This window comes from Bufo gargarizans, chromosome 8, assembly GCF_014858855.1.
Source record: "Bufo gargarizans isolate SCDJY-AF-19 chromosome 8, ASM1485885v1, whole genome shotgun sequence".
NCBI classification, from domain to species: Eukaryota; Metazoa; Chordata; class Amphibia; order Anura; family Bufonidae; genus Bufo; species Bufo gargarizans.
Window position 1 is genome coordinate 72325944 of NC_058087.1, and position 13715 is coordinate 72339658.

Consider the following 13715-nt stretch of genomic DNA (forward strand, 5'->3'; position numbering starts at 1 on the left):
GACAAGTATAGTATACGTAATGTTTATGTTCCTAATGGAGAAAACAGATCTTTCTTTGCCCAGCTAGAAAATCAGTTACATTCAGATGTGGTTCCCAATAGAATTGTAGGAGGCGATTTCAACACAGTAGCCTCAGCTCATGAGGACCGTCGCAGAGCGGATAAGGGTAGTAGGTCGTCAACGAGCCACTGACGCAGTCTTACAACCTTTGATGACCTCCACTGGGGTCCAAGATATATGGCGATCTCTACATCCAGATGACAGAGAGAACACACACTTTTCTTATGCTCACCAAGCTTGGTCCCGCATCAACTATATACTCACGAGTATAAATATAGCTAGCAGGGTGACCAAGGCAGAAATTAATGAGTTAGTTATTTCAGTTAACTCACCTATTTCCATTTCTTTGCAGAATGCCCATCCAAGGGGCTCAGACTATTTATAGTGTTTTCCCTCCTTCCTGGTCAAAGATGACAGTTTCAAGAAAATGCTACACGGTTGGAGGTTGGAGTTTCAGGGTGATAATCCCCCGAGTGCATCAGATGTTTAGACTCATTGGGAAACGGCAAAATCCATGTTGCGGGGAAGAATAGGTTATATCAGTAACTTGTGCAAAACAGTCTCCAAACAATACTTAGCAGTCAGCACAACACTGAGAAAAGCGTACACCAAATTCTTACAGACTGCTGCTATAAGTGATAGGGAAACCTAGCTTAAGGCTAGGAGTGATTATGCGTGGTGGGGAAATAGAAAGGAAGCTATGTACAGAACGGCATTCCAGACGGATCTCTTCCATTTTGGAAACAAATCTGGCCGCATGTTAGCAAATTTAGCTAACGGTAGACGGACCCCCACAACCATCACGTCATTGAAGAATGACCAAGGAGTCACTCACACAAATCCCAAGATAATAAACAAACTCCTTATGCTAAGTTGTACAAAGACACGCCAGGCAATAGGGAGGGAGGAATTGGGTTCCTATTGTCTATTAAGTTACCAACTTTGAACAAACTTCAGCAAGAAAGCCTGAGTTCAAAAATCATGGAGGGGGAGATTTTAAATACAATCAAATCGATTCATTACAACAATGGTTCCTGGTCCAAAAGGGTTTACAGGAGAGTTTTATAAAGTTTTACAAGCCCAGATAACTCTCACCCTGGGCAATTACTACAACCATCTTTTATAGACGGGCTGTTTTCCCAACCATACAAATGTAGCTTACATAAAGTTGATACTAAAACTAAAAAAGGATCCGCAGGATCCTAGTTCTTACTGCCCAATTTCATTGATTAATCAGGATCTGAAGATCATGACAAAGATTTTGGCTGACAGATTGGGAACACTGATGCCGTGGCTGGTGGGACCTTCATAGGTGGGGTTCATAAAAGGTAGACCGGCAGTGGCTAACATCCGAAAGGTGCTGGCTACCCTGGACTGGGTCTGGCAACGCCATCAGCCAGAAATGGCCTCCATAATGCTCGCTTTGGATGCGGAAAAAGATTTTGATACAGTGAGGTGGGACTGGCTGGGGGCAGTGCTGGACAGATTCCAGATCTTTGGTGACATCCGTACCTTTCTAACTGGTCTCTATACAGACCCGAGGGCCAGAGTACACACAGGTGGGTTTTTGTCCCCTATCTTCCCCCTCCAAAAAGGAACCAGGCAGGGCTGTCCTTTATCTCGGCTGCTGGAAATTCTGGAGCTACAAACCAAAAATTCCCCACTTTTATAGCAGAAGAAAGGGTTCACCACCTCGTCAGTAAAACAGCACATAACATACCTGGGACTGAAAATTGGTAAGCTCCCCAGCTCACTATACAATCTGAATTATCTGCCACTCATAGAAAAGATAGTAGCAGAACTAAAGAAATGGCATACCTTTTCTTTGTCATTTTTAGGCAGATGTCACCTGATCAAAATGATGAGCTTTTCCAAACTATTATACCCTCTTCAAACTCTTCTGATCTTGCTAAAACACACAGATGTTAACACTCTCAACAAGGCCTTTACTGCGTTTGTATGGTCGGGTAGACACCCCCGAATATCACTACAAAAAAATTGATGCTATGGAAGCCAGAGGGCTGAGTGAAATTTCCAAATATATGGGGATATAACATCACATGCCTCATGATACATATAATGGATTGGATACACGACACAGATCACTTCTCTAACAGAGACCTAGAACAAAACTTGGTGGATCCTTGGAGCCTGATGCCTTGTCTACATTCTAACCTGGCTGCTCTCCCTCCAGAGTTAAAAAAAACCTCATAATAAGAGACAGAGTAGTGGCTTGGAAAATTATTAGGAAAACATTCCATGTCCAAACGGATGCCGTTATGGAATCACCCAGAGTTTCCTCAAGAGATACATGAAAGGTTTTCTAGGGACTGGAAATCCAGGGGCATAGCAAGGGCGGAACATCTGATGCACATCGGGGAGAAACGGTGGTTGTTGCCCAGGGAGTTGAAGTAAAGACACCAACTTTAAGACTCTAATTTTTTGCATATTATGCAGGTGATGGAATTCTGCAAACATAAGGTCCTGGATCTCTCCAAGGAAGCAACCACAAATACCTTTGATGACATAGTGGGTAGCTCTCCACGAATTGTGTCGCTCTCAGGTCTCTACAGAGCCATGTCTGTGAATTTCATGAAAGCGTGGAAACAAACCACGATGGATGATGAGATCAGGGAATTTTTTTTAGAAGGATGGGCAAAGGTCCGCTCCTGTGTTATAAATGAGAGACGGCGAGAATTTTATTTTTAAATGATGCATGACGCCATATATGGATTTAACTTCCCAGTTTCTCCCAATTTCCCAGATCGCATCACCTATTGCCCCAAATGCAAAACAGAGGCCACAGATTTGTGGCATATGGTCATGTCCCCAGGTTGCAAAATTTCGGGAAAACCAAAAATGGAAAACCTTCCTTATTACGTATTTTAGCTCCTCCGAAATATTGGAGATAGTCAAACCATTTCAATATACCTCCTGGTACCTTGTTTCTTCTCTAAAAGGAACTCTAGGCGCTCTTCAAGTGTATTATACCCCTTGCCCCTTTCCTAAAAAAGAGAAGAAAAAGGAAACAGGAGGCCGCGCCTCGTGTGTGTGGCTGTATGACAGTTTTAAGGCACTATATACAAGAAGCGCTTACCATTTATTGTTGTGTGAAGCCACAACAACTGTATGATGCTTTTGCTGGTATTCGCCCGTCCAGCATGCGGGGTCCTGTACTGTTGCTAAGGTTCCTTTTCTCTGACCCAGATGCGGCAAGAGAGATAAAGTTTTGGAGATAGAAAATAGTCGTTTTTCTGAACCTTTTTTAGCGGCGCTGAAAACAGGAGGCAATGTTCCGCATAATTTTGTATAAAAGAAAGTCGATTTTTATTCTTTAGTCAACGCGTTTCAAGGGCGCACAGCCCTCTTCATCAGGACAATAATGGAATTTACAGAATAATGTCAAAGTATCGTCTTTTAAACAGTATTTTGGCGCGCAGGCCAGTGGTTTATGGGCGGAGAGCTAGTATGCGTGGCGTTATTAGTGATGTTAGGTAGAAAACGCCCATGCCTGCCTGACTGACATCGGAGGTAAAAGGTTAATTGTTGTATGTTTGATTACTATCTATATGGTTTGTGTATTTGCAGATTAGAGCGGAGATGTGTTTATATGTTTAAGTATTGACCATCTTTGCCCCTTTCCCCCACCTTTCCCTCCCTCTTCCCTTTTCCTTTTATAAAGGTTTTTCATATATCACAATATTGTGTTTGACTGCCACACTGATTGTTGGAAGAGATACTCAAAAGGATGTAATGATTTGGAAATCTTTATTTATGGCATGTCTTTCATACTGTAGCAACATTTCGGTTTTTGTCTAAATCTGAAATGTTCAAATAAAAAGAATTTGAAAAAAAGAAAAGAAGTGGTAATGGCACTCCGGGTCATTACACATCAGCATCTAGCAGTCTCATTTGCAGCGGTGCCGATAGCATCTCAGGGGTTAGACGGCCAGAATCAGCGCTTCTGCCGATGTGGGCTGTTAGAGCAGGAGCCAGGGTGTTAGAAGACAGAGGAGCTCTGACTCTTCCCTTAGGCCAGTGCTTCTCAATTATTTTCTGTCATGCCCCCCCCCCCCCCCCCCCCCCTAGGAAGAAGAAAACATTTTGCGCCCCCCGCGCGACTGTAAATGGTATCATTGTCTATAAAATTGTTATAAGTACAGCCCCCAGTAATAAAAGCCCCCGCCAGTAATAACAGCCCCCCCCTTTGCCAGTAATGTTATGGGGGGATCTTTGGATGACAGACACTGTTATGGGGGGATCTGTGGATGACGGACACTGTTATGGGGGGATCCGTGGATGACAGACACTGTTATGGGGGATCTGTGGATGACAGACATTGTTATGGGGGATCTGTGGATGACAGACACTGTTATGGGGGGATCTGTGGATGACAGACATTGTTATGGGGGATCTGTGGATGACAGACACTGTTATGGGGGGATCTGTGGATGACAGACACTGTTATGGGGGATCTGTGGATGACGGACACTGTTATGGGGGATCTGTGGATGACGGACACTTATGGGGGGATCTGTGGAAGACGGACACTTATGGGGGGATCTGTGGATGACGGACACTTATGGGGGGATCTGTGGATGACGGACACTGTTATGGGGGATCTGTGGATGACGGACACTGTTATGGGGGGATCTGTGGATGACGGACACTTATGGGGGATCTGTGGATGACGGACACTTATGGGGGGATCTGTGGCTGGCACTGTTTACAGGGGGATCTGTGGCTGGCACTGTTATATATGTGCCATCCACAGACCCCCCACCCCATAACAGTGCCATCCACAGTGCCCCCCAGCCCATAACAGTGCCATCCACTGACCCCCACCCCTTAACTGTGCCATCCAGATTCCGTGTGCCCGCCGCCGCCGTTTAAAGTTATTAAACATGCCCCCCTTACTCCTAATAGTACCGTATATCCGAATTTCTTCTGTATAATGCCGGCAGGCGGGCCGGGCGGCCGGCGCGTCCCTCAGTGACGTCACTTGTCTGCGCCGCCTGCTTCATTCATAAAGCAGGCGGCGCAGGCACGTGACATCACTGAGGGACGCGCCGGCCGCCCGGCCTGCCTGCCTGCCGGCATTATACAGAAGAAATTCGGATATACGGTACTATTACAAGTATACCGGAGGGAGCGGTGGGGCGGGGCTATAGTACAGTGACCGCACTGCCCCACCGCTATTGCCGGCCCCCAGCTCCTCCTCCCAGTCCCTTCCCCGGCCCCCGCTCCGTACTGTGCCGGCCTCTGATCAGAGGAAGGGAGATGAGCGCTTCCACAATGGAAGCGCTCATCTCCCTGCCGCATATTACACTGCTGCACACCCCAAAGGCCGGCCCTGAACGAGCCCCCCTTTACAGAGCCTGGCGCCCCTCCTGGGGTGCGCGCCCCACTATTTGAGAAGCACTGCCTTAGGCCAAGCAACCACTAGAGATGGCAGCCTAGCCAAAGGCCCTTTAGTGAAAAAAGGCGTATTGATCCTTAAAAAAGGACATCCCCTTCCCTAAATGAGGACCATCGGGCAGTTAGTGGAAAGCTGCTGGTACAGCAGCTGGAACCCCTGGCAATGAGCTGGAAAAAGCTGTGGAGAGCCTGTGCTGGAAAAATACAGTAATTACATGGCATCATGGATAGGGGTTTATTTGTGGTAGATCCTCTTAAAGGATCATAATTCTCTTTGACAGAACAAAAGAAGGGCATTGGGCATCATATATGCAAATAAAAAGTAGGGGAGATGCCCACAGCAACCAGTAAGACCATTCTCTAACTGGTTCTAGTAAAATGACAGCTGGGATTGCTTGCTGTGCAGGTGACAAAGTTACACAATAAGTGGGTTGAAAAAAAGACAGAAAGTCCATCAAGTTCAACTTTTTTTTCCTCACGGAATCTCAACAGCACAACTTTATAAAGATATATTTTTAGAGTTATATTTTTTATGACATTGTTCTGCAGTCAGTGATGCAGTGATGTTTATGGTGTAGAGTGTTGCTTGGCAGGGAACATTGCAATTATTAGAGGTCATTTGATAGTTATGGATATAGAAATGTTTTTGATTACTTTAAAGGGGTTTTCCGAGATTCTTAGGTCATCAGTATCTGATTGGTGGGGGCCTGACACTGGGACCCCCGCCAATCAGCTGTTTGAGAAGTCATTGGCTTTCACAGTAGAGCTCAATAAGCACAGCGCTGTATATCGTATAGTGGCTTTGCTTGGTATCGTAGCTCAGCCCCATTCACTTCAATGGGGCTGAGCTCCGACCTAGGCCCCTAGGCCATGTGACCGATGAACGTGACATCACATGGCCTAGGGAAAGCTGGGTGCCAGAACCCCGCCGATCAGATACTGATGACTTATTCACTTATTCAGGGGATAGGTCATCAGTTAAAAAATATAAAATTTGCTTCTTCTGGAAAACGTATGACCTTGTGACTAAAGGTTAAAAAAAAAAGTATTGTACTCATTACCGTCTTTGCTGTTGGGTTATTTTGTCATAGACCTGAGCTGCCAAACAGCACCTAAATGTGGCAGATGTACACTCAAGAGGTCAGGTTGAGATTAAAATTTAAGGGGTCAGGTTGCCCTCTGATCATCTTATAGTACAAACCCATACATTCATTATTCATTGGGAAATTGTAATTGTTTTGTTTTAGATATGTAAAAAAAAAACTTTGTGTTTCTGTCTGGAAACCATCTCTAAGACCAAAGGTTGGGTCCTCTATGGTGGGCACAGTTTTATTGAGAAATCATAGACTGGGATGTGTTATGGGGTATCTGTGGTTTACACAATATTTAACTTTTTTATTTTTAGTTTTTTATGGCTGCTATACTCTTACGGGCATTTGTGGCTTGATCTGTTATGCAAAAATTATGGGAATCACTCAAAAATGGACAGTAGATATCCAATATATATGACCCACTGCAAACGGGGACGTACCTATTATTTCTTACCGAATGTTGGTAACACGTTTTACATTCTGCTTCATCGTATCATTGTAGCATCTGTATTTTGGTGGAATTGACCAAAAAATCAATGTGTAGGGGTCCTTCTGATGGCAGAGGTCAGAGGAAAACGAGAGATTGAGCATGTTGGATTTCAACACTGCTGCTCCCTTTTTCCTGGAGAGATAAGCAATTGCAAATGATGCCTAGTAGCTTCTTATTCCCCTTCTCCCATTAAGGGTTTATGCACATGAGCGTATGTGCCCTGTGCCCGTGCTGCGGACTGCAAATAGCGGTCCGCAAATCACGGGCACCATCTGCGATCTGCAAGAGACGGTCTGCACTGCACCTTTTTTAGTGGTGTGAAGGCATAGATTGGAAGTCCACGGAAGCAATACGAAGTGTATTTTGAGGATTGCGGACTCAATGGCTAATTGCAGTCCGCAATACGGGCACGGGGCACACATTTGTGTGCATGAGCCCTTAAAATAGACATGCATTTTATGGCAATGGTTATGTTGTGTGTACTTCAAGGTCATACTGACATGACTGCATAAGGGCTCATGCACATGAACATGTGATGCCCATGCTGTTCATTAGAGATCACAAATTGCGGTCCTCAATGCACGTTCACCGTCTGTGTGGCCGGTGCTGACAGAAGCAGACCCATTCAACTTGAATGGATTTGTGATCCATCCGCACAGCAAAGAAATAGAACATGTTCTATCTTTTGCGGTGCGGACGGACAGACTGAAATGCCACGGAAGCACTCTGTAGTGTTTCCATGGCCTTCTTCTCCGTGCTGTATCTTCCGCATTGCGGACCCATTCAAGTGAATGGGTCTGCATCCGTGAAACAGTTGAAGAAACAAAAAAGACCCAGGGCGTCGCAGGGGAGGGTAAAGAACAGTGCCCACCCAATATAACCACAAAGGACACCCGTAGTTTGTAACTCGGTACAAGCTCCCGAGTGAAATATAGAGACAACAAAAGAGTGGAGCTCATAGTACCAAAAAAGTAAAAAAAAAATTATTTGAACATAGTTAAAAGGTATACATAAATAAAAAGACAAATAAATGTTATGCCATGTAAAAAGTGAAAGAAACAGAGAAAGAGCGCCACCCTGGGATTGCACACAGGTCAGTTGTAAATGTAAATACATAGGTCACGGAATAAATGTTGGGTACAGTGACAAACCTATGACCTAATAACAAGGTAGAAACCAAAAATACATGGGTGAGTCAGTGGTCAACAAGCAAAACTGCACGGCAGTAAACCAAGGTTTGTTTGGGCAAATGCAATGAAGGAAGTAGATCACAGACCACCGTAAGGATCAGATGTAGTAAAAACACCATGGAAAAAATGCCTTGTTTCTTTCACTTTTTACATGGCATAACACTTACCGTATTTGTCTTTTTATTTATGTATACCTTTTAACTATGTTCAAATAAAGATTTTTTTTAACTTTTTGGGTACTATGAGCTCCGCTCTTTTGTTCTTTCTATATTCGTGAAACAGTGTCCACGCAGACGGGGCCTGTATTTTGTGGACACCTCTGGTGTTAAACTCCGCCATGGCTGTTCAGCATGCAGCGGTTTGTCCCTGGCCGGTTCTCCACTTGTCTGCCGGAATGCGTACGAATCTCTGCCAGTTCCCATCCGGCAGTGCTGGATCCAGTGAATTCCCTGCCAGAGCAGTGAAAGTAGCCTTAGCAATTCTGACTGAATGAGCACCTATCTATATAAATCAGGTCTTTGTAAGTGGGGCACTCTGGTTGTCTCTGCTAAAGGGGGCTCTGTCTGGGGCCAATGGGCTTCTTGTATTTTATAATGCCTTGTCCCCTATAAACTGGGCTAGCTATCATGATGTACAGTATATTATTACAATATCTGTATGTCTTATCACCCAACCCTATATGACAGTCCCCGTCAGGTGCTGCTATTCATCCTAGAGTTGACTTCTCTCTTGCCATCTTCTGCTGCCTTCTCACTGCCCACACAGCATCGTTGCATTCCTTTTTAATCTGCTGTCGTTCACATTTTCGTAATCCCTTTTTCTTCCATCGTCCCCTCTCATAAGCCTTTTGTTTCCATTCTTCTCTCGGTTTCCCTCTATCTGATTTTGGCGGCACATACAGTAAACACACTATAGCTTGCTGTGGGTTCATTTAAGGTAAGGGAGGCTGGTAAGTTTGGATGTTCAGGAGACAGTGTATGCAGATGCGCACTGCACCATCATCTCCTTCTCCTTCATCTCGAGGAGACAGGTTTCACTCTGATCTCTTCCATCCCAGCCTCCATCCATTCTGAAAATAAAAAATTAAGATCAATTAGCACAGATTGGTGGCATTTTGCAGGTAATACGTGTGGGTTTTGCCAGAAGCTAATTCGCTGCACACAAACCAAAAAGGCTCCTAATAAATGAAATAGCTTGAGAAAGGTCCTGTGATGGGACAGAAACGTTGCTGGGACATGGGCAAATCATTTTTGAACATTGAACAAAGTTACAGAAGTGCTACAGTTATTCCTTGATAATAAATTAATCAGATCTTTTAGATCAAAATCACATAGATTACCCTGCAAATATAATAACAATAAAAAAGCCACTTGGTTATGACAGTGTAGCATAGTAAAAATGACAAAGTGACCACTATGCTATTTGGGTCATATGGTCCGTGTTATTCACAGTTCTGCCGATCAGGATTCTGGAACCAATAAAGTCACCTAGAAGTTCAGGTTTTCATCCTATGGTGCCCTTGCCAGTGGATAGCCACGAGAAGTGGGTTTGCCCCTTTCAGGGCGGTTGCTCTGCTTTTTTAGGGGGCATAATAGGGTGAAAATCTGAGATGATCTCAACATCAAGGTGACTTTATCGGATTCACAACCCTGATCTAAAATATCTACCGTATTTAATTTATTAGGGACCTTTTTGCTTTATTTGTTGCAATTTTTAAAGGATAAATTAAAAGCTTTATAGGCGAAATGTTGGCAGTGATTTATATATTATCCAATTCATGCTTACTCAGATTCTGTGATACTATATGGCCACACAGCCTCCGCTCCAAACAACACTACAGTTTCACTACGATTATATGTTACAATATTACGGTATTTCATATTTGCTGCATATATGATTACTGCTGTATGTGGACGTTGTTTGCTCCCTTTCCTAACCTGATCGCTTATCCTCTCTTCTACTTTATATAGAGGTGTTTGCACGCAGGCTCCATGTTACTGCCTGATCATGGAGTACTGTGCTCATGGACAGCTTTATGAGGTACTCAGGGCTGGAAGAAAGGTCACCCCTAGGCTCCTGGTGGACTGGTCCACTGGAATCTCTAGCGGCATGAACTACCTCCACCTGCACAAGATAATCCATCGGGATCTCAAATCGCCCAAGTAAGTTTCGGATATATCATGATGCAACTATGTAAACTGTATGGGCAACCTGGCTTATGCTGTGTGATTTCAATATTAAAGAGAAATTCTGCATTTTTTTTTAAGGCAAATACTATTTGTATCCCTTACAGTGTCCTAGTCACTCACACAGACACAGTGAAGATTTCCGACTTTGGAACATCCAAAGAACTTAGTGATAAAAGCACCAAGATGTCATTTGCTGGCACTGTGGCATGGATGGCTCCCGAGGTCATCCGCAATGAGCCTGTCTCAGAAAAAGTGGACATTTGGTTAGTAGCCATTATCATATAGCTTAGGCACTGTGCACTTTCTCTGGGGGAATTTCCTTTCTGCTGCAGCTGAAGGATGGAACTGAGCATGTGCTTCCATTCATTTGAAGCTGTCAGCTCAGGGGGTGTGTTCGTTCTCAGGGGGAATGTCCTTTCTGCTGCAGCTCTCTCCCTATCTCAGTCCAAGGGGCATATCCTTTCTAATGGGAAATGTCCTTCCTGCTGCAGCTCTCTCCGTATAACTCTGTGTAACTCTGTCACAGCTTCTAAAGGAAGATCCAGCTGGGGTCAGTTGAAGGATAGAACTGAGCATGTGGGTCCACCTCAGGGTTGGACAGAAAAATAAGATAAAGAATAAACAGCAGGTGCCACTATTCAGATTCTAAAAATTTGCTATAGCCATAATCAGACTGGTCCACAAAATAAAGTTATCATTTCAAAATAAAATTATCAGGGTCCATTCACAATACCGTATGAATGAGACTGCATCTGTTCCACAATTTTGCGGAATGCATGCGGACCCATTCAGGCTGCAACCCTGCAAAAAATATAGAGTATGTCCTATTCTTGTCTACAATTGCAGACAAGAATAGGCATTTTCTATGATAGTGGCGGCCATGTGCGGTCTGCAAATTGCGGAACGCACACGGGCCGGTATCCGTGTTTGGCGGATCCGCAAAACACTGTGGTCTTGTGAATGTGCCCTTATACTGAATAGTGAATGCCATAAAAAACTCTAAAAATAATGACAGATATTTTCACACTGTCACCTCTAAAAAATAAACGCACTTTAGATTTTCAGTGAAGTCTCTTAACACATTTGATCATTTTGTTGTGATGAATTGATCATCGTGGTTTAGGACTTTATTACGCTTGCTAAATTGTACAAATAAAACTAAAAATGTTAATTGAGGAGGGTCACATTTAGCCTTGTATTTTGTGTGTTAGTCATATAAGAACTAATCCAGTGAACCCTGGCTTTTATCTATTTGTACAGTGGCCAATTTCATGTTAATTTTTTGGGTATTTATCTGTTTTATTGTAATAATTTTGCACTCATGATCTGTCAGGTCTTTTGGGGTTTTGCTGTGGGAGCTATTGACCGGGGAGATCCCATACAAGGATGTGGATTCATCAGCCATTATCTGGGGTGTAGGAAGCAACAGCCTCCATCTTCCAGTTCCTTCTACTTGTCCAGATGGCTTCAAAATCCTCATGAAGCAGACATGGTAAGAGATGACTCTGTTTAACACAATTAAAATAAGCCTTTAAAAAATATCTCTAACCCATACCAGTTTTTGCACATTGCACAATACTTATATTTAGCTTCTTAATATTTATTTGTCAATTTTAATCTAGCTATAAACTCAGCTAGTGAAGTTTTCATCCTTATCTTAAAGAGGTTTTCTGGACCTCAGATACTCATAATTTATCCTCAGGAAAGATCATCAATACCTCACAAGAAGGTCCAATTCTCCACACTCCTGCCAATCAGCTACTTGAAGGGGCTGTGGCGCTCGGTTGAACACTATGGCCTCTTCATTGTATATCAAGCACAGTGCGCTGTCCATTATGTAGCAGCTATGCTTGGTATTGCTGCTCAATCCAAAGGCTCTGGGCTGCAGAAACCCCATGTGTCCGATGGACAAGATTTCACAGGCCAAGGAAGAGGCCTCAGTACTTTCTCAAGCATTATAGTCCCTTCCAATAGCTGATCAGTGAAGGTGCCTGGAGTAGTCAGACCCTCACCAGTTTTGTGTTGCTGTGTTAACCCACAGTGCCATGAAAATCCTGAAACTCTGCTTTGGTAGAGTTGGTCTTGTAGCCCAACACAGTGTAATTGTTGCCAGATCATACTAAAGCGTAATAGGGTGCCATGATGTTGACAATAACGTTAGGGATCTCTTGAGGGTTAACAGTATAGAACACCAGCCATTGCGCTTAAGACCCATTGGTTCAGCACACTGTAGACACCGAAATCATATGGCATTAGCTTGGTGTTAATATTCATGGCTGCAGTTGGGTTTTATGGTGCGTAGTGATATGTGTTGTGCTTGGCAACCATCTTCTCATTGTGGTTTTTTCTCTAGATAAATATGGAGCTAGACCATGTTAGTGGTATGATATGTTGCAGCTATAACAGTCCATAGTGTCAGTGACTAAATAATACAAACAATGCACACACAAAAGATTATGTAAAGCGCCCACCATACAGAACTGTGGGTGCTGGCACTCTTTTGTTGGGACGTAGGAGAGAAAGCTTAGACAAGGCAGCAGGTATTAAGAGGGCTCCACAGCGTACCAAGGAGCGGAAAAGGAACTGGAAGCAGTGCAAAATAGGCAATGCAGCAGGTCGTGAAATGTTTAGCCACTCGGCACACAACTAGGATGGTAAAGAGGCAGAGTTAAAGGAAGATAGGCAGAGCAAGCAGGTTATCGGGGAATAATAGGGCTGTACAGTGGTCCCTCAAGATACAATGGCCTCAGGATACAATATTTTCAACATACAATGGTCTTTTCTGTCCCATAATAAGTTGAAACTGTTACCTCCTCAAAGTACGTAGCTGTATTAGTTACTAGTTAGCAGCTATTTCTGACTGTTGTATGTAAGGACTAGGGATGAGCACCCGTGGAAGCTCAGGTTCGCCAGGTTTGACCCAACTTCAGGTCAAAGTTCACGTTTGGAACCTGAACTTGACCCAGAATCCGGACCCCATTAAAGTCAATGGGGACCTGAACTTCACTTTATTACTTTCCATTATAGCATGTGTAGGAAGGCGAAAGGGACCTTCGTTGACAGAACGTATGTGTCACCGAGGTTCCTGGCCTCGGTGGAGTAAGAGCCAGTTTTCGTGTATCAGCAGAAGTTGCTGTTTGACACCTTACTATTTAGTATATCTGTAATAGCTGATCCGGGACGGCACTTACTGGGAGTAGTCAAAGTGCTGGGTGGGTGACTATTCCCCACGTTCCAGGCCGGGTCTTGACTGACCTATATAAAAGAAAAACAGCCA

The 13715-nt window shown here is 43.9% G+C and overlaps 1 protein-coding gene across 1 annotated transcript in view; it reads left to right on the plus strand.

The window, feature by feature from the left end:
• MAP3K13 (mitogen-activated protein kinase kinase kinase 13) overlaps positions 1–13715 on the plus strand; it is a 134000-nt gene that overhangs the window by 93363 nt on the left and 26922 nt on the right. Inside the window, exons 4-6 of the mRNA XM_044303971.1 lie at positions 10220–10411; positions 10543–10701; positions 11772–11930. Coding sequence (XP_044159906.1) covers positions 10220–10411; positions 10543–10701; positions 11772–11930 — 510 coding nt within the window. The remainder of the gene's footprint in view (positions 1–10219; positions 10412–10542; positions 10702–11771; positions 11931–13715) is intronic.